At 38.2% G+C, this 22,359-nt stretch overlaps 1 protein-coding gene across 10 annotated transcripts in view; it reads right to left on the bottom strand.

The window, feature by feature from the left end:
- Positions 1–22,359, bottom strand: part of rl (Mitogen-activated protein kinase rl) — a 554,163-nt gene that overhangs the window by 225,100 nt on the left and 306,704 nt on the right. The window contains exons 8-11 of one of the 10 annotated variants that reach the window (XR_011605502.1): positions 15,065–16,848; positions 14,660–14,830; positions 14,514–14,593; positions 14,288–14,459 (exon numbers count right to left, since the gene is read on the bottom strand). The exons of 5 other annotated variants lie outside the window; for them this stretch is intronic. Coding sequence is in view for 1 of the 5 variants with exons in the window: in XM_065868750.2 (XP_065724822.1) it covers positions 13,141–13,224 (84 nt within the window). In the remaining 4 variants the exon portion in view is untranslated. Of the gene's footprint in view, positions 1–6,662; positions 6,758–13,085; positions 13,225–14,287; positions 14,460–14,513; positions 14,594–14,659; positions 16,849–22,359 lie in introns of those variants that run through there. 4 more of the 10 variants (XR_011605501.1, XR_011605504.1, XR_011605503.1 and 1 more) reach the window with 4 other exon arrangements.

Genomic DNA, 22,359 nt, shown 5'->3' with positions numbered 1-22,359 from the left:
CCAATTGCAAAGCTAAGTAATGTCTCAAAAATGTTTGAACGAATTGTAACTAATCAGCTAGCTTTTCTTGCTGGTCGGATCATCAGTCCTAACCAACATGGTTCTATGCCTGGAAGGTCAACTACCAGTAACTTAGCTACGTTTAATCTTTTTTGCATCCACTCGTTCATCAGTCATCATCAAGTTGATGTAGTCTACACCGACTTCGCCAAAGCATTTGACAAAGTCTTCCATAATGCTCTATTGGCAAAATTGCAGAAATTGGGATTTCATTGATCAATATTAAATTGGTTTAAATCTTATTTAGATGGGCGGATTTATAGAGTAGAGTGCAATGGTGTTTTCTCAAACCCGCATGTGGTTACTACTGGCCTTCCTCAGGGAAGTGCATTGGGTCCGATTCTATTCATCATCTTCATTAATGATTTAAGCTATTGCATAACAAATTCTGAATTCCTGTTGTTTGCGAACGGTCTTAAAATATTAAGGTCTGTGAATTCAATCTCCGATAGTGAACTTCTTCGAAATGACCTTGAAAAGATGTCAAAATGTTTCTACGTTAGGTACAGCAAACGATTTATTAATGTCCTTAGCTCGTACTCAATTAGTTCCCATGTTCTTTCCTTAAGAAATGAATCACTGGACCTAGGAGTTATGTTTGATACTAAATTTACTTTCATTGATCACATAAATTACATAATTCCAAAGGCATACGCTATGTTTGTAAAACGAAATTCCACGCAACTTAAAGATCCGTACACGAAACTAAACCTATTTTCTTCGTTCATTAGGTCCAGATTGGAATATGCTTCGTTTGTCTGGAGTCCGACTGGTACTACACACATCAATCGTATTGAGCGTGTTCAAAAAAAATTAAAAGTTTTTATTTGTGACCTGCTGTCCTCCAAAATAGACTGCCCTGCATTGCTGAGTAGCATAGGCTTTTCCGTACCTGGTAGGTCTTTAAGGTCATTTGAACCTTTTTTTATTCCGGCCTATAGAGCTAACTATGCTTTTAATGAGCCTCTGTCTAGAGCCTTGTTCTACTGGAACCAACTTCCATCTCACATGCGGCTGGACCAATGCTCCCCCAGGGAATTAATTAACAAACCGCTTTACAATTACTTTTCGTCCCTTAGTATTTAGTTTAGTAATAGACAAGTAGCCAGTTAAGGTACCAACTGTTGGCGAAATAAATAATTAATAACGCACGAATAGGTTATATTAAAATGTATAGCTTTTATTCGGAGCGGCAGACGGACTGTGTAAAAGCTCGGCTCCAAGAACTTCATATAGACATTTGCAGGCTTACAAAGTAGTTGCTGAATAGATAAGCGACAGCTTTAGTGGTATAAGAAAGAAGGCGACGAAGATAAGCAGAGAGCGCTGCAGGTGCCGTCGTACACCTATGCGCGCATGACTAGGCGCTGGCGATCTGCTCCGAACATACTCCCCCCGTTGGAAGAGGTAAGGTTGTTTGTAAGGATGTTTTCCCAGCCAGGATATACTCAGGGGTTAGAAACAGAGTTAGGTTTTGTTAAAATTGCTACAATAAAATAGACAATTAAACATAAACAGACGATTTAAAACACAAGCACGGCTGGTTATTTTGGACTAAGACACAAAGCAAGGCACCAGTAACACAGATATTATTGACAAATTGACAAAAAACACAGAGCACAAGATAAACACAACCGGTCACAAGCGACGCTAAATCGAGCCTGAACCGAGCTCGCGTGGAATGACGATGATTCACTCAGTGTCATTGCCACGATGCTAAATTTTGGCTGCTTAGATGTTACTGATTTGGACTATCATATGGCGGCTGAGAGTTTTAACGACTCAGGAAAATTTGACTGCGATGGCCTTTCTCCATTTATTTTGAAAAACTGTATAAATGTTCTTTGTGAGCCCCTCAAAATGATATTCAACAAGTCTCCTTCCACTGGCGTATTTGCGCATAGATGGAAACTTGCCACAGTTTCTCCTATATTCAAGTCTGGTTACAAAAATATTGTTTCAATTATAGGCCAATTGCAAAGCTAAGTAATGTCTCAAAAATGTTTGAACGAATTGTAACTAATCAGCTAGCTTTTCTTGCTGGTCGGATCATCAGTCCTAACCAACATGGTTCTATGCCTGGAAGGTCAACTACCAGTAACTTAGCTACGTTTAATCTTTTTTGCATCCACTCGTTCATCAGTCATCATCAAGTTGATGTAGTCTACACCGACTTCGCCAAAGCATTTGACAAAGTCTTCCATAATGCTCTATTGGCAAAATTGCAGAAATTGGGATTTCATTGATCAATATTAAATTGGTTTAAATCTTATTTAGATGGGCGGATTTATAGAGTAGAGTGCAATGGTGTTTTCTCAAACCCGCATGTGGTTACTACTGGCCTTCCTCAGGGAAGTGCATTGGGTCCGATTCTATTCATCATCTTCATTAATGATTTAAGCTATTGCATAACAAATTCTGAATTCCTGTTGTTTGCGAACGGTCTTAAAATATTAAGGTCTGTGAATTCAATCTCCGATAGTGAACTTCTTCGAAATGACCTTGAAAAGATGTCAAAATGTTTCTACGTTAGGTACAGCAAACGATTTATTAATGTCCTTAGCTCGTACTCAATTAGTTCCCATGTTCTTTCCTTAAAAAATGAATCACTGGACCTAGGAGTTATGTTTGATACTAAATTTACTTTCATTGATCACATAAATTACATAATTCCAAAGGCATACGCTATGTTTGTAAAACGAAATTCCACGCAACTTAAAGATCCGTACACGAAACTAAACCTATTTTCTTCGTTCATTAGGTCCAGATTGGAATATGCTTCGTTTGTCTGGAGTCCGACTGGTACTACACACATCAATCGTATTGAGCGTGTTCAAAAAAAATTAAAAGTTTTTATTTGTGACCTGCTGTCCTCCAAAATAGACTGCCCTGCATTGCTGAGTAGCATAGGCTTTTCCGTACCTGGTAGGTCTTTAAGGTCATTTGAACCTTTTTTTATTCCGGCCTATAGAGCTAACTATGCTTTTAATGAGCCTCTGTCTAGAGCCTTGTTCTACTGGAACCAACTTCCATCTCACATGCGGCTGGACCAATGCTCCCCCAGGGAATTAATTAACAAACCGCTTTACAATTACTTTTCGTCCCTTAGTATTTAGTTTAGTAATAGACAAGTAGCCAGTTAAGGTACCAACTGTTGGCGAAATAAATAATTAATAACGCACGAATAGGTTATATTAAAATGTATAGCTTTTATTCGGAGCGGCAGACGGACTGTGTAAAAGCTCGGCTCCAAGAACTTCATATAGACATTTGCAGGCTTACAAAGTAGTTGCTGAATAGATAAGCGACAGCTTTAGTGGTATAAGAAAGAAGGCGACGAAGATAAGCAGAGAGCGCTGCAGGTGCCGTCGTACACCTATGCGCGCATGACTAGGCGCTGGCGATCTGCTCCGATCATACTCCCCCCGTTGGAAGAGGTAAGGTTCCAACTATCTCGGAATCGATGGGCAGAACGGCTAGCTTGGCGAAGGCTCTCTTGATCAGACCCGTAGCTGTACGGACCATAGCTACTCTGATGACTCCGTCCCCGCCGGGTATGACTTCCTGGATGCACCCAAGCTGCCATCTCAAGGGTGGAACGTTGTCCTCCTTCAGCAAAACTATGCGTCCAACCTTGATGTTAGACGTTACGACGCGCCACTTGCTCCTCTCTTGAAGTAGGGACAAATACTCGCTGCTCCACCTTTTCCAGAAATGTTGTTTCATCTGGGTCACCCGCTGCCACCTGCTGAGGCGGCCTTCGCGAAGATGAGTAATGTCAGGTTCAGGAAACTTAGTGTAGGTGGAACCCTTCAGGAAATGCGCCGGTGTTAGCACCTCAAGGCTTTCAGTATCGATAGTTCTTGATTGGCTCTATTATTTTATGATCCACCAACGCTAAGATAGTTAAACGAATCCTTTCTTCGTCGAGAACGATTATATTTAGTCGTTTTAAATTTTCTTTATCAAATTGATTGTCATCCACCAGATGTTCATCATTCCTTAGCTCAAAAGCCAGGTTAGGTCCTGCAAGATCGTCCTCGCCTTCCTCCAAAATAGGGTTGGTTTCCGTATCAGATGAGGCTTCTTTATTGAGAAAACCTGTGACTCCTTAACCGAGCCTTGTGCCTTGCGCAAGATGTTTATTAGGTACTAGTCTGAGAAGGTCGCGGGTCAATAAACGGGGATATAGACCAGCCCCTAAGTTCAGGTCAATGGTCCAGGTTGCCGAATGTCAGGATCTGCTAACGACAGTCCCTCAGGAATATTAAGATCATTTGAAATCGTTAATGACGGTTGAGTTGTAATGACGTTGGGAATATTAAGTACCTCTACTAATGTTTCAAATTCAGATGTACATACATGAGAGCTTTAGCATTGACCTAGTTGCGCTGTTGTTCTTTTCCACCGAATTCATATATTTTAATCGGTGACGTGGTTTCCTAAACAGATGGCAGATCTGCCATCCTCCTTTTAATAATACTCACCTGTGATCCGGAATCTATTACAGAGCGACATGTTTGTAGTGGACCGGTTGGCCCCTGTGACTATACCTTGGCCGTCGCGAGCAGGACGTATTCTCTAGGGTTGTCGTAGCCTTGAGTGGTTACTACGCCGGGCACTGGATTGCTTATCGGTCCTTTGTGTAACTTTGCATAAGCATTCACCTTATGAGCTGTAGACAATCAATTTTTGCATGCGCCTACTTGAAAATAGCTTGGCGCCGCGTTTCAGGAACCATTTTCTGAAAACGACAACACGCTCTAAAGTGATGTAGTCCTGTGCGTTTATAGTCTCCAGAATGCAAGCGCGGCGCTCAATAAACGTCAGTATGTATCATGTAGTGCTCGAAGCTGTTGGGCAGACCCGTTAACGGGCATATAATCGACGATTCCTCCTATTGCCACAAGACTATTATTATGCCGTTTTGGTACCTGGCTTTTAGTCTTTACCAGCTGTCGTCATATCCGCCTTGTGAGAAGGCTGTGTCTGTCAAAATTGACCTCCAGGTGTCGTTAACGCCAGAATTAGAGATGATTCCAATTCGTTAAATCGTCTCTATAGTTGACGAATAACCGTGTCGATCGATGAGTCTTGTTTGTTCGACTTACGGGTCCTTTGGGTTGTTCTGGATTCGTCGAGAACGGTACATCTCAGCAGTTAGAGGTTTAGCCTTTGGTTGGAAGGGGGTTGCTAGAGTGTGATCCTTTGTTGGTAAAGGATCACGTCGGAATCACCAATGTTAATGCCTAACCGTTAGTGAGCACTTGTCGATCGCGTCGCGGCAATAGTAACGACGGCTATGACGATGCCGGACCACAGGCAAACTAGTTTAGATAGTGTCGTATTACGAGCTCTACACCCGGAGGTAGAAAGTATAACCGCGGAGTTATAAGTTGCGTTGATAACTGATTTATTCTTAAATAGAAACATGCAAATATACTACTCGGATAGCACGAGAGTTTAGTGTAATGAATAGTGAAGTAAGTTGTATTCTAGAGTAGGTCAGTGTATTTTGATTAAGTTAACAGTTTGCGTAATTGGCTCGGCTCAGACTGCAGAATGTGTTGACCGCTTGACGGGTGAGTATGTCGTGGAGTCGTATGGTGAGTTAGTGAGTCGTCGATTTATGTCATATAATATGCTGATCAGCAATTCTCATCTGCAGTCGGTGCAACTAGGCGCCTGGTACTGTTTCCCACGTGGCCACTGCTTGATTTGTTTGGTGCTGGTCATGTTAAGCAACATTGGGTACGAACACCAACCTTTATATTAAATACGTAACTGGCTACATTATTAAATGCAACGAATAACTTAAAAAGCAGAGTCACAATGTCCGAAAATTTGTATTTCGTAGATCAGTGTAGCTAGAAAGTATAATTTTGTTATCATGAGTAATAAGGCCGTTGGAGGGAGCTGTTGCGTTATATAGAGCTGCCAGCATGAGAACTCGATAATAAATTGTTTCTCATTGTATTGCCAAGCCACATATTTCAATTTATCAATGGAAGAATTATCAATATGTAAATTGGGTAGATTTCGAAGCATTTATACTCAGAGCAACACACTTGTACTTTGTCGTTTTACGCAAAATACCATTGTTTGTTGTCTAAAACTAAAACCTAACAGTTCCACATTACATATCTACAAAGTTAAAATATATATATATATATATATATATATCCAATGCACCACATACATGTCCACATGCATACATACATTATATATATATTTTCTTACTCTTTCAGTGAACGGTCGTGTTTTTGTCTTGCGCTCCGAATTTTTGTTCTTTTTGTCCATAAACCATCGGGGTTTAATTCATATTTTCATACGTCTATATAACTTTTTATGTCCCTAACAACATCCGTTCGCTTCGCGAGTGCATAGTGATTGTTTTGTGTTTAAATTAACAAAATTAGTTTGCACGTCTAATCTCTGTGCAGTGTTTGTTGTTATTGTTTTTTTCTAATCGCCTTCTTCTTTTCTTCCAAACGCTGTTTGGAGCGGTAAGTGTCTAAACGGTAGTTACCCGCTCTCCCGCACTCCCGCTTGTAACTTTGTTTTTGGAACATCTAAAACTTACGCTCCCCCAGCTTACTTACTTTCGCTCATTCTCTCCCGCTCTCTAACTCTCTCTTTTACTTGCGTAGCCTTATTCTCTTGGCACTGTGGTTCGGAATATCGCGATAATGGCTGTCTGCAATTTAAAGAAATGCAAGTCGTTAATTTCGGCTGGACAACAGAGCATTCCGTGCCATTCGTGTGAGAATATTTTTCATGCAAAATGCCTTGGCTATTCGGGCCTGGTACGCGATGCAATCGACATGAGAAGTGGCTTGCGCTACTATTGTGATGAATGCATTGCTTATGAAACCCAGGCACTCTCTATAAGGCGGCTTACAAAAAGCACTGTTACGGAATTAATCCGGAACAGCCGTAGAAATACGGAACTGCTTGTGGCGCTTGAGTCGCAGTTCACTAGCCGTATGCTATCTGAGCCCGATTCTCCTAAGCGTAAGAAGGTCGATAGACAACCCACGGTAGCCGCTAGTGTAACTCTCTCTGGCGATCCGGGGTCTGCAGCACAGCAGTCGATCTCAGCCGCCGCACAAACTGAGATCGAAAGCTAAGAAAGATTCCGTTTCCGAATGCAAAGGACGCGAGATTTTGCCGCAAGAGACGCCCGAAAAATCTGCTATAAACAATACAATAATAATTCCAACGCCGCATGTTGACTTAACGTCCGGAGTACCGACTGAAACTGGTAGTGCAGCCGTAAATGCCGTAGTACCAAAACCTGTCACATGCGTGGTACCTAAATAATCACCTGTGTACCGCAGCGGAAACAAATTTTTGTTTCTCGGCTAAATCCTGACCTTTTATCCCTGGACATTACGGCCTATATCCGTAACAAAGTTCAGATTGATGATCTAAAGGTTGAACGATTTAATTTTCCATATGCTAGGGAAGTATCATCTTTTAAGGTCGGTGTTCCCTGTGCTCATTTTGCAACCAATTTATGGCCTGTTGGCATTTTTGTTAAAGAGTACGAAGCTAAAAAAAAGAAAATTCGTTCAAAGAAAGTTGGAAATCCCTTTAAAGAGCCATCCACATCTACATCCTCATCTATCTCAAAAAACTAGATTCTTTTCTTCAGCTTTCTTATCAGAATACAAGAGGTTTACAAAGTAAGTTGACCAAATTTTATACTGATAGTTTTCCCTTGTCTTCCCATGTTATTGATTTTACTGAAACCTGGTTAAAACCGGAAGTTCTAAGTTCCGAAGTTTTTCCAAGTAAGTACACAACTTACAGGCTTGATCGTCCGTCCCGACGTGGAGGTGGAGTTTTAATTGCAGTTGACTCAGAACTAACATCTGAAGTAATAACGTCCGACGAAATAAATGACATTGAATTTCTGTGTATAAAACTATCCCTTCCGGGTATTTCTATATACATAACATGTTCATATATTCCGCCATCATCGGAATTCCCGACATATGCGAATCATCTGTCCGCTATCCAGTTTATTTCAAGTAAACTATCAGATAGGGATCAGTTAATACTTTTAGGTGACTTTAATATACCTAGGGCGACATGGTCCACCGTCGAAACCTCAAATATATTGTTACCTTCAACGCAGCATGATTTTCTTGACGGTTTGCTTGATATCTGAAAAAATAGCTAAACGCATCCCCTGCTTTCGTAGAGCGAACTTTGCACTCATTAATAGCCTTATAGCTTGCTCGGATTGGTTCAATCTGTACTTAAGTACTAATATAAATGAAGCGGTTAATATATTTTATAACATATTAAACGAAGTTTTTGATACATGCGTTCTTACGTATTATCCTAAAATTTCAAACCAACCTCCGTGGTTTAACAAAGAGCTGGCACGACTTAAAAATGTAAAGTCTAGACTCTACAAAAAGATTAGAGCTTCAGGTTCACAAGCTGCCTTTTCCCGATACTTAAGTGCTCGGTCTGATTTCACCGTGCTTAACGCCCAGTGTTATAAAAACTATTTAGCTCGTTGCAAGACCCAGTTTACACTGGATCCAAAACAGTTTTATAATTTTGTTAACACAAAGCGTAAATCTTCTAGTTACCCATCATCACTTAAATTTGAAAATTCGGCTGCTAGCACTGATCAAGCCATAGCCGATCTTTTTGCACAGTTTTTTCAAACCACCTATTCACCATCAAGTCCTCCAGATCAGTCTTACCCATATGTCATCCCTAAATCAAACTTTATTTGTTGTCCTGCTATAACTAAAAGCTCACTTCTTTTAGATTTGCAAAGAGTCAAACCAGTCTACTCTCCGGGTCCTGACGGAGTCCCTGGATGTGTACTTAGGTATTGCGCTGAGACTTTGTGTAGACCATTGCACAAACTGTTTACTTTGTCTTTAGAAACATCCGATTTCCCACACAGATGGAAGGAGTCGTTTGTTATCCCGCTTCATCAAAAAGGGAGTAAATTGAACGCATGTAATTACAGAGGTATTTCTAAGCTATCAGCTATACCGAAGCTCTTTGAGAACATTATTACGCCTCATTTACAACACAGTTGTAGGTCCCTTATTTCCTCTTGTCAACACGGATTTATAAAACGTAGGTCAAAGACAACCAACCATTTGGAGTTTACTTCATTTGTTATAAGTGATTTTAGAAAGAATCGTCAGACTGATGTGGTCTACACTGATTTTAGTAAGGCGTTTGATTCTGTAAATCACCCGATTCTAGTCCGGAAATTGGACCTTTTAGGGTTTCCAGGTGATCTTCTTAGGTGGATCTTAAGTTATTTGAATGACAGGACTCAAAGGGTCATTTTTAAAAACTCTTTGTCATCCCTAATCCGAGTTACGTCCGGTGTACCACAAGGAAGTCATCTTGGTCCGCTCCTGTTTACATTATTTATAAATGACCTTCAATTAGTCTTAACGAAGTCACGGGTTCTTATGTACGCAGATGACGTTAAGTTGTGCCTGCAATATAATGACCCCGCACAAAGTTTAGCTTTACAATCGGATCTAAATACATTTCAAACATGGTGCATGGATAATGAATTGAATTTAAATGGTTCTAAGTGTAAGCTAATGACCTTTTTCGTGTCAGCCCCCACTACTCAACGTATACTTTGAGTGGTTGTGCGTTAGATAGGATAACGCATGCTGACGACCTTGGAGTCTATATGGATCCTAGAGGTACATTTTCCGATCACATTACTACTATGGTAAATAAAGCCAGGGGCGTGCTTGCATTTATCAAAAGGTGGTCGAAGGAATTCGATGATCCCTATGTCACAAAGACCTTGTTTATTTCATTAGTCCGACCAATTCTTGAGTACTGCGCTCCTGTTTGGAGTCGCCAATATGGGGTGCATATAGACCGGATTGAGTCTGTGCAAAAAAACTTCTTAATATTTGCCTTACGTAGACATAACTGGGATACAAGCCTAATACTACCATCCTACTCTAGTAGACTACTTCTAATTAACTTACCATCGTTAGATAACCGTATAACTATGCTTGGTATTACGTTTATTAGAAATCTTATTCATGGTGATCTAGAGAATCCCGAGTTACTGGGTCGCCTGCATTTTAATGTGCCAAATAGATTCACTAGAAACTATATTCCTTTAGTCATCACTGTATCTCTAATTACGCAATGCATGATCGTTTTAGAGTACTTTGCAATGATTATAATAGACTATATCATCTAATATCTACTATTGACTCACTTCCTATCTTTAAATCAATAATACTATCCTCCCTAGTAACTAATTAGTTTTACTTGATGTATTTTGTCTATTCGTATATTGACCTGTATTTTTAATTGTCTATTGTTACATTGTCTTTTTCTTTGTCCGCGATTATGTTTACTCGCCCAAAACGGTGATGGGCTCCGCGCGTAACAAGCTTTGCTTGGTGTCGTAGGGCCACTTGTTTGTACTGACCATAGTGCACCAACGTCCAAGAATTATGCACTTAACCTCGAGACCCCCTCTAGGAAATAAGAACCCACATGTAAATGTAAGCAAGCCGATGGAAAATTACTATAAGACCAAAAACCCCAGACTATAGACTAAACAATAAGAACGAGCCGCTGTTTTGACTATCGACGCGTTCCCACACTTCAGGATACTCAGAGTCCAAAGTCCAATTTAGAACTCATTAAAAGCTCCCAGTTTTGGGGGAACGCAAGCAACAGCAATATTGATATTATACAGTGCTCACAATCAAAAATAAAAACAAAAAAAAAACAATCTGGGGCACCATGGTATGTTCAGAACGAAAGCATCCACACGGATCTTGGCACACCGCCGGTTGAAGACAAAATATCAAAGCAGAAAGCGGCTTACCATAAGAAAGCACCCAATAATCTCGCAAGAAAGCCAACACGGGTCTCGAAGAGAACCCGTCTACCTCGAAACGATCTACCACCCCAGCAATAATTATCATTACCATTTAGTCTAAATTCTACATAATTTAATCCACTTATTTTTATAAGAAGAACAGCAAAAGTTTAAAAAAAAGTCAAAATCGGTTTGGTACTGGTCTTAGGGATAATACTACACAACTGGTATATCCTGACTGGGTAACAAAATAGTTTAACGTACGAAAACTTAAAGTTCGCAGAAGAATCTAGGGGTAAGTTATCGCGCGCAGACTAAACAAAATCAAATTCGGTCTATAAACCACGAAAGTGAAACATCGGAACAAACCATTAAAAAATCCAAATCGGTCAATCCCCACTTTTATACTTCTAAAGTGAAATTTTGATCAAGAAATGAAGAGAAGATCTAAAATGGCAAACCCATCTATCCATCTTAATCAATTAATTGGTCAGTTAAAGGAACTTCCATACTTTGTCGGCAATTCCGCCGAATTAGGCGGATATATTGGGAGATTCGAATATCTTCTATACACAACACAAGTAGTTCGACAAATTCACATAATTTATGGAGCCGTCGAGAGGGCCATCGCTGATGCAGCAAAGGCCGTAATTTTAGAGGAAAAAACAATGAACTGGACCTGCCCAGATTTTGCACATCAAAGCATTTAAGGATCACAGACCATACGAAGACCTCGTGGACAACATATTCCAAACATCTTATAAAGGCAGTATAAGTAAGTTCGTAGAATAACTAACGAGAGGATCTGCAAACGTACAGTAATGTACAAAAAAGGCTATACCCCTGTACGTTATTATAGTCGCAGGAATTCGGGAAATAACCATCAGAATTATCATGATCAGAACAATAATAAAGACATAATATCAATAACAATTCTAATTTATCCTCAAGATTCGACAAATAAAAATCTTAATTTCCCCAAAAATTTAGAAAATGATCATGAATTCAGAAACTCTTTAACACAATGTATGGCCCAAAACCCATTAAATTACCAAATGTCAACTTCCAACAGTTCTCTGAATGAAGCGGTAAAAAGACAGAGACAAGTGACACCACTCAGAAAGAGTGTTCACCTAAAAGCCTCGAATCCAAAAAAGGTTTCCCATGTCAGCGTAATGATAAAATTTTGATAATGATAATTAATGATAAATTTTGTTTGCATACATTTTCAGACAAATTTGATGTTTTAATTGGAAGCGATATTTATGTGAATGCAAATCTAAATTAAACTTTGGTGACGGAACAGTAACTTTATGTATGGTGAAGATAATATTAAAAAATGATAAGACCGCAAAAGCATCCAACATCATCCTAGGGAAAATTGAAAAGGATAAAACCGCATTTAATTTCGGTATCAACAATGAATTGAGAGAATGCAACAAATTCAGGTTAGAGCATTTACATACAAAAGAAAAAGAAAGTTTGAAAAAAGTTGTATTCGAATATAAAGATATTCAGTATAAAGAAGCCGAAAATGTCACCTTCACAATTACTATTAAACATTCGAGTCAAACTAAACATGACTTAAATATTCAAATATTCGATGAAGAGGTCAATATCCAAATTAATGAAATGATTAAACAGGGAATAATTCGTAAATCGAAATCCAAAGAAAACCGATGCTTCAGGCAAGAAAAAGTTCAGAATATTAATAGACTACAGAAATTTAAACAGCATAACAATTAACGATACATTTTTAATATCAACAAGGAAGAACGCTATAGTAGAGTACCTCGACTATCAGATACCCGTTACTCAGCTAAGTCAGGGACCAAAGGGAAATGGAGATATGCAAGCAGCAAAGCAAGACTAAAAAGCAGATTTACGCGTTATGGGCGTTAGAGTGGGTGTGGAAAATAGTTTCCGAGATCTCAGCGTTCATCCGGACAGACAGACGGACAGACGGACAGACGGACAGACGGACAGACGGACATGGCTAGATCGACTCGGCTAGTGATCCTGATCAAGAATATATATACTGTATGGGGTCGGAAACGCTTCCTTCTGCCTGTTACATACTTTCCGACGAATCTAGTATACCCTTTTACTCTACGAGTAACGGGTATAAAAACCTATAAAAACAATTAAAATAAACCAAAATTAAAAATTTAGAATTGGTAAAATAAATATTTATTTGATCTTAATTAAATACATTTCCGTTTTTATTTACAAATTGGCAACAGATTGTTAAATAACTCAGAAATACGAACGCCATAAGGTTTTAATGAGAGCGAGCGAGATGGCTGCTGAAAATATCAGAGGGTTTATTACATTAAATTCGATATCTTGAAAACAAAAAATGGCTCCAACCTATAAAACAACGGATTGTAGGTGACAAATGGAGGCATATTTTAAAATTAAAAAAAAATATTTTTTTTGCGGGGGCAATGGTTAAAAAATTTTTTAAAGTTAAAATTGGTTTTTCTTTTTAAGAAATTAAAAATTTTGTGTGCTTAAAAAAATTTATTTAAAAAGTAGAGGTTTCAGAGGATTTTATGCAAAAGACATGAATTCAATCGTATAACTACAGGTGGAGATATAGACTTGAAAACAGAGGATACCTTTTGAAAACTAGCTTTTTTTACAAACTTTAAAAAATTCGAACTAAAAAAATAATTTTTTTTCGGTTTAATCCTTATACAAGTGTTTACTTATTTTCCGAAAAGTATACGTAAAACAAGTTTCAGGCAAATCAAAAATGTGAAATTTTTTTTCACCAAATCCGTTCGGTTTTTGTAAAATAACGGCCCATATATAGTGTTCTTACTTCGTAACAGTTAGTTGGTAAATAAATTAGGTTATGCGGTGTCACTGTCATTATATACCAAGGCGGTACGAACTCATGTAACGTGTGATTCGGTGTATTGTCTACACCCTTCAGTTCCAAAAAAAAAGTTTCACTTGTGAATCACCTTGGGAATCACCTGGGACATGTCCTCGTGCACAAGTGAAGAACAAGTGACGCTCCATATAGAAAATTGTATGGGATGTCCGCATTTTCACAAGTGAAAATTCAAATGAACATTTTTCGAAGTCTACGGGATTTCACTTGTTCCTTATACTCATTTTTCGTATGGCCTGTCACGTGCCGGTGACTCGTCCCAAGTGAATCACTTGGGAAAATGAGAATTTTTCTTTGAGTTTTCACTTGTGAAATCACTTGCAAGGGACACGTCCCAAGTGAAACACTTGGGAAAATCAGAATTTTTCCTTGAGTTTTCACTTGTGAAATCACTTGCAAGGGACACGTCCCAAGTGAATCACTTGTGAAAATCAGAATTTTTCCTTGAGTTTTCAATTAAAAAAATATAGAATTTAATTAATTTCATTTTAATTCATTTTAATTATATGGTACTATTTAGATTTTCAAAAATTGTACAATTATTGTTTCTGTTTTTTTGCTTCGTAAGCTTATTTTTAACGTTAGACATCGCCGTTCTTAAACCTTTGTCCGGATCCTCTGAATCCTTGGCCAACGCTCCTGAAAAAACATATGTTTAAAAAATGCGTTTTATTTGTTTAATTGTATATTTACCTTTTATAGCTTGTTGCAGAATTTTTATTGGCACAAAACATTTCGTCATCCACTTTCGGCTAACGGAACCCATTGAATACCTTCAAAATTTACGTACTTTAAACTAAGATCAATGCACAACATCTTAAACTTAATGTAGCACTTACCTGACTTTATTATATTAACTAAGCGATTAAAGTAACTCTGCTGCGCACCATTAAAATGGATGCTTCCCTTTCAATCACTCAAACAGAATGCACCAAGTCTTCTCACCCCTTTACTAGATTTCTTTTGTTTTCTCTTCGCTGTTGGCGCGTGCCACTGCACCTATACCCTTTCTAAAGTGAATTATATATCCGACTATATAGTTTTTACTTCTTAAGTAAAAAATACAATACGATTTTTTTTTAAATGTTAATACTTAAATGTTTTAAATACTTAAATCAATTTTAACGGACTAAATTTCTATAACTTAACTAAAAAATTATATTGTAATAAAAATGTATAATAAGTAAATATAACATTATAAGTAAATTCAATATACTAAATTTTACTATAATCAAATAGTTTACTTTTATAAAACAATATTAGTTGTTTTTTTCGATACACAATAATGCTCCTAAAATATTAGGGCATTCACATGTCGCTGCTCCACGAAAATTTTTCCGCCGAAATATTAGTCGCTAGCCGAACATAACGGACAGACGCAAAAAAAAACAAGGAAGAACGCTATAGTCGAGTACCTCGACTATCAGATACCCGTTACTCAGCTATATGGAGATATGCAAGCAGCAAAGCGAGATTAAAATGCGCCACCTACCGGCGGTATACAGATTTAAGCGTTATGGGCGTTAGAGTGGGCGTGGCAAATTTTTTTTTGGATCAATCGATAGGTATCGACGAGACCAATACATTTCAGTTAAAATTTTTTATCTAGCATGAAAATTGTGGGCGTCACAGGTTTTCGCGGTTTGTGGGCGTTAAAGTGGGCGTGGCAAACTTTTTTTTGGGTCAATCGATAGGTATTGATGAGAACAATACATTTCAGTTAAAATTTTTATTCTAGCATCAAAACTGTAGGAGCCACAGTTTTGGGCGGTTTGTGGGCGTTAGAGTGGGCGTGGCACTGTGCCGAAACAAACTTGCGCTGCGTAAGAAGCTCAGGAATCTGCACGCCAAATCTCAATAGCCTAACTCCCATAGTTTCCGAGATCTCAGCGTTCATCCGGACGGACAGACAGACGGACAGACGGACAGACGGACATGGCTAGATCGACTCGGCTAGTGATCCTGATCAAGAATATATATACTTTGTGGGGTCGGAAACGCTTCCTTCTGCCTGTTACATACTTTCCGACGAATCTAGTATACCCTTTTACTCTACGAGTAACGGGTATAATAACGGACCAGCCGAAATTTGTCTCTGCGAGCGCGGAGTGCAGGCAGATTATAAGACAAGAAAGAGAGGGATATATCCGAATATCTGCCTCTCTTTGTTGCACGATCGTTTTCGTGGGCAGTCTTCTACGCTGCGCCGACTGCTCTGCTGACGTCAACAGCGGCACAGCGTTTTAGGCACAAAAAAAAAAACAAAAAAAGCTTTTTGCCTTGAGCCATGTCACCGCGTCCCTACTGCAGAACTGAAGGGCATATAAACCGCTGATTATACTACATTCCAACAATTCACAGTCTGATCTGATGGATATGTTTTTGTAGGGTGTAGTTGTAGTACTCTTTGATGTATACCAAAACGTTGTCCAACCGATCTTTCCTTATTAAAGTAAACTGACTCTCGCATGGTAGTTATTTCAACTTGAAGTGTATTATTATTACTTTGAATTTTAAATGTATTTTCCAGGTTATAGTCCTTTAGTTTATTGTAAATAAAATCGGTGATATCATTCAGTTCGTATGATCCAGTAGGAATTGCGATAACATTGTTACCGATTTGAAAGAGATTATTTTTGCAATCGATTAATATATGTTATAGTCGATAAGTGCGCATTTATATCGACCATTCAATGCGGTAGGTGAAAAAATGTTGCATTTATATTGGATCTAAACATATTCAAATTTCTTGATAATCTGTGGGAATGCAAGTATGTAAACAAGCTTTATATTGGTCTCATTAAGTCATAGTAAATTGATCAAATTCTTTCGCTATCCATTTCGATGTCCTTAATAATTAATAAGAATCCGTGCTTATCCTCCCAACATTTTTGGCGAAATTACCCAAATGTTTCATAATTCATATCAGTGTTGATATGGTCCCGATGTATATGCGGCATATTTAAATCGTCTTGTTTTTTTTTATTTTCTGCACCTCTCTTATGCACCGTTTTTCTTTTACTTGTCGCTTTGCCAGAATGAGAAAGAAAATATTTTCTGTCAGAACAAAGTGGTTTAAAATAATAAAATAAATAATAGTATTTTGTTCAAAAACAAAAAAACCAAATAAAAAGCTTATATTCATTCACAGTATTCAGATTAAATCAAAATTAAAAATTAAAAAGTCTCACTATTGAAAATAATCTATTAAAAAATTGTTAATTAAATATAAAAATGTAAAACGGAATAAGAACATGAATTTAGAAACACGAATCACCCCTCTTCTTCTTCGTCTTCAAATAAATTTAAATTGTAGATGGCACTATCCAAGTGAGTTGAGTTAAGCCGGACAAGAAGAATATTTTCCAATGTTTCGTGACTTAATCGATTTCGGTTATCCGACAACACCAGTTTTAAAGACCAAAACGCCCGCTCTATTGCTACCTACAAATATTAAGAAATTCAAACAAATAAATATTATGTTTTAAATTAAGTTATAATTCTTACTTGAGTTGGTGGTATAGCAAAGCATATTTTGCTTAGGGTCGCTTAATTTCCTTACTTTCCACAAATTTAAAAAATTTGCACAATTTCAACGATTCAATCTTTCCATGGACATCTGTTGACAGTATCCGAAGCCATTGAATTATTTGATGATACTAAATTTGGAAAGGGGCTGTGGATTTTAATTTGTGCCCACAATTTCTTTGAAAGTGAATTGCTCTTTTGATTTATGAGCCGTCCGAGATATGATGAAATCTTGGGTCCAGGCATAAGCAAGCGTCGAAGCCAACATTTGATACTAATTTTTTTGTTCTTACTTCCATACTTTAGATAATCGTCTCTCCAATCGTATAAAGAATGGATTCTTTACTTAAAGCGCTGATTGCTAAAATCTGTTTCGTTGACAACTTGCAAACCAGCCACAGAGCATAAAAATTGACAAAGTGCAATTGTTCTTGTTGAAACTGCACTATAGTTTTTTGCAGTGGAGACATGATTGCAACGTAGGAGTCCATGAACTCCCATAACTGTTCATTTACAACGAAATAGTCCTCTTTGGATTTATTTTCAACAGTTTCAATAGGGCCTAATATAGCTTTCGCTTTATTGAGTAGGTCAATCATATTATATGTTGATCCCCATCTAGTTGGACAATCCAATTGAGGTAATTTTTTAATTTTTTAGTTCAAAAAACTGGCTTCGTGTACTCAATGTTCTCATATGCATTTCTGATAAAATTTTCGAAGTTTTTATCATATTGGCCCCATTATCCGATGTAATTGGTACAATTTGGGTCAGGGCTATTTTGTATTTGTCTAAAACAGCTATAATTTCTCTAGAGAGATTTTGGGATGTACTTGAGCCTGCTCCTTTGAGCTCCACCATTCTAAGAATTCGGGATTTTATTTCTTGTTTGCTGACGAATTGAGCACTGATGCCGAATATATTTCGATCAAGCCGCGTTGCAATTTCTATTTTTAAAGAAAGCAGTCGATTTTTACATTCTTGATGTATTTCAAGTCTAACATTCGCTGCTACCAGTTCTAGAACAGACTTGCACTTTCTTCCGTTCAAAATAATGCTTTTTCCGCTTTTTTCGTCAATAACTTGACATATGGGGTCAATTATGTTGCGCATATTAGTTGAATTAAGCACATGGAACGGAATGCTGTCTTAAGTGACAAGACCAATGTATAACCGGATTACATTTTTTTTATTGATTTTAACTTTAATTAGTTGAGGTTTCAAAGTTTGTTGGTCTGCATGGAACCAGAACCATTTTCGGATGTCATGCAATTGTAATACTGTTGTTACTTTGATACTTTTCTTTGCCGGTGTCATGTTTACGCAGTTAATCAAAACTCAAAAGTGCCAAAAATATTTTCTTAAAACTACAAAGCGACAAGTAAAACAAGGAAGAACGCTATAGTCGAGAACCGCGACTATCAGATACCCGTTACTCAGCTAAAGCGACCAAAGGGAAATGGAGATATGCAAGCAGTAAATGTGCCACCTACCGGCGGTAGACAGATTTAAGCGTTATGGGCGTTAGAGTGGGCGTGGCAAAATTTTTTTATATCAATCGATAGGTATTGACGAGACCAATACATTTCAGTTAACATTTTTTATCTAGCATGCATTGTGGGCGTCACAGGTTTGGGCGTTAGAGTGGACGTGGCACATTGCTGAAACAAACTTGCGCTGCGTAAGAAGCTCAAGAATCTGCACGCCAAATCTCAATAGCCTAGCTCTTATAGTTTCCGAGATCTCAGCGTTCATCCGGACAGACAGACGGACAGACGGACATGGCTAGATCGACTCGGCTAGTGATCCTGATCAAGAATATATATACTGTATGGGGTCGGAAACGCTTCCTTCTGCCTGTTACATACTTTCCGACGAATCTAGTATACCCTTTTACTCTACGAGTAACGGGTATAAAAATAAATGAAATATTAGACAAACTAGGAACATGTTAGTATTTCACAACCATTGATTTAGCAAAAGGCTTTCATCAAATTGAAATTCATCCACAATCAATTGCTAGGATAGCTTTTTTAACAAAACATGCTCATTACGAATATACACGAATGCCATTTGGACATTAAAATGCCTCCGCTACTTTCCGATGATGTCTGAACAATCGATTAGAAGAACTAATTTACAAAGATTATCTAATTTACTTAGGTTATATAATAATTTTTTCACTTCATTGGAAGAAAACATTTTATCACTTTAAAAAAGTATTTGAAAAGCTAAGAAATGCAATTTTAAAATTACAACTAGACAAATGCGAATTTATGAAAATATAAATAGAATTTCTAGGTCATGTAGGAGTAAACCAAACCAGAACAGGAATAAAACCAAACCCGAAGAAAATAAGTGCTATTATAAATTTCACCATACCAAAGAAATAAAATAATTTTTCGGCTTATGAAGATTTTGTAGAAAATTTATACAAAACATCATTGCAAATGTAGCTAAGCCTATTAAAATATGAAATTAAAACAAGAAAGGAAATTAACTTCGGCAAAAGAAGAACAATTTGTTTGGATTTCTACATGGAAGGAAATCAAAAGTTCTTGTCCTGTAACGATATATATTTGGTAGCCACTCTCGTATAAGTCAAAAGTAGAGATTGTCCAGAAGCTAAAAGATCAATAATAAAAGTATTCAATGAAATGGGAAAACCAAAAGAAATAAAAGCATAATAGGAACCGTAACTGATATTGAGATTAGATATACTAAGTTTAAATTAATTCTTTACATTTACAATCACAAAACCAAACATAAACGACAAACAGAATACCAGTTGACATATTTAGGTATGCAGAAAGTCCCAAATATAATACACAAGAATGGAAAATAGTAAATAAAATCATTAAGATGAATAAGAAACGCCATAAAATCCATGACAACAAGCCCATTTAAAAAAACAGAACTATGAATAAAATAGATCAAAAACATTTCAAAGAAACAAATAGAGGAAGAAATAGTTTATTATAAATCAAAATTCAAAAAGAAAATGATAATTAAGAAAAGTAATTATAATGATTATTCCATGCAAACGGAAGGAAATGAACGGACACAAGAACTTATTAAAAACCATAATATTGTTGATCACATTAGCTACAACAATTCATCTGACAGTGGGACAGAGTATTGAAATAAATCCGACAAAAGGCCAAAATAGATACCTCGTATTTAAAACTTTATCATAAGACATTCCAATGAATTTTGAATGTCACTATTTGAGCGTAAACATAACTAAATAAGACGTCAGCAAGACTCACGGGGTGGATCGGGTAACTGGGTGTAACAACCAAGGAGTACTATTTCTCGATATTTCCTATCTTGGGAGTCAACGGCCGGCTGTTGCCCTTTGCACCCTTTGCACGACACCCCTGAATCGCCGAATTGCATTTTTCCTATTTTTAGCTCTAAGAAAGGCTGAACATTAAAGCCGCGGACTTTGGACCCAGCTGTGGTGCCGTGCGTAGAGGGCGAAAAGGAGAAGACCAGGATTAACGTTACCAGGAGGCCTATATAAGCGGGCCCAGCGCTGGAAGCTGGACCAGTCATCGAGAATCAGAACGCGAATGAACAACGTCAAGTAAAGTCAAAGGAGATACAGGCGTGAAAGTCAGCAAGAAGCAAGATCGCTACGTCGAGACGTTCGGGATAGCATAAGTCTCCAAATTGAGATACAGGTAGCTGAGGTCCTTAAAGGCAAAAAACTGGGCTTAGTTGAGCGGAGACTCGGTAGACTATTACGAAGACTGATCCAGCTACGTCGATCGGTTGTCCGAATAGTTAAGCAGGAAGTGGGCAGACGTGGCACCGGCGTTTCGTGGAGTGCCCGACGGATGTCTGGAAGGCGCAGCCATTGGCTACCTTGAGTTAGAGAACGAGACCCTGTCGACTGTTACGAATAGTCAAGCAGAAATTGGGCAGATGTAGCACCGGAATCCTGAGAGCCCGAGGCACAGTTACGCAGGACATCGCAGAGCAAGGACATCGACGCGCAAGGACATCGCAGAGCAAGGACATCGCCGAGCTTGGTCAACAGATCTTCCGAGCAAAGCAGGACGTCGACAGCAGCACGCCGCACGCAAGATCGGCGAGATCGTCATTCACTGGGCGTTCACTACAGGGACTGCTGGTGTCAACAGGACGGTTGCCCGAAACGTCAAGGAACAGGGGGTTGTCTTGAAAGCCCAGCGGCTGTTCACCCTAGTCTAAGAACGGTGACGCTCAACAACAGCTCAACTCTTCGTCATCTCTCACTAGTGGCCACAGGAGTAGCGCAGGTCACCGAGAGCGGAGAATTGCGAAAAACGTCAGGGCAATAACCAAGCGCCGTGGATGAACTCCTCACAACCCGAATTCTGAATAATTGTTATTGTTAACCGGGCGGTCACGATTACTATATAAATCTACAAAGCTGGGCGCACGAATTTCGTAACATGCAAATATAGAAAAGCAGTTCGTTATTAGATTTAGTTCCTATTAACAATACCCATCTAAATACCAATCATAAAAAAGTTATAACCAAACAACAATAAATTATCACCAAATTCAATATACTCGTAAACTGACTGTAATAGTCAACCCGTCAATGGGACGAAAACAAGAGATCAGGTAATTAGAAGTTGGCAGCAGTCAACAAGTCAACAAAACAAACCACCTCCTGCTGTCCAATAGGAAAGGGAAAAGCCCCTCAACCGTGCACCTCACTGGAACGGATCGATCGCGGACGGCATTGGCAAATATTAAACCAAAACTCTCCCGAAAAGTGAGTGAAAATGCCTTTTGAGTAAAAGTTGACTAAGTAATGAAAATTCAACGCTAGAGGTGGTACAAATCAGCTGTACCAGTAGTCTTCGTGATTTCTTACCGATATGCAAAAGCATCTGACAGATCGAACGACTGCAGCATACTTTTTCGTTGGATTTTTTCTTTTGTATTTCCTATATATCCCTACAAGAAGTGTAAAATATTACTATGGGAAAAAACTAAGAATTTTTTTGTAAAA

The sequence above is a fragment of the Drosophila suzukii genome (assembly GCF_043229965.1).
Source record: "Drosophila suzukii chromosome 2 unlocalized genomic scaffold, CBGP_Dsuzu_IsoJpt1.0 scf_2c, whole genome shotgun sequence".
In the NCBI taxonomy this organism is placed as follows: Eukaryota; Metazoa; Arthropoda; class Insecta; order Diptera; family Drosophilidae; genus Drosophila; species Drosophila suzukii.
The sequence above is the reverse complement of the archived record's forward strand: the minus strand, read 5'-3'. Positions and strand labels throughout refer to the sequence as shown.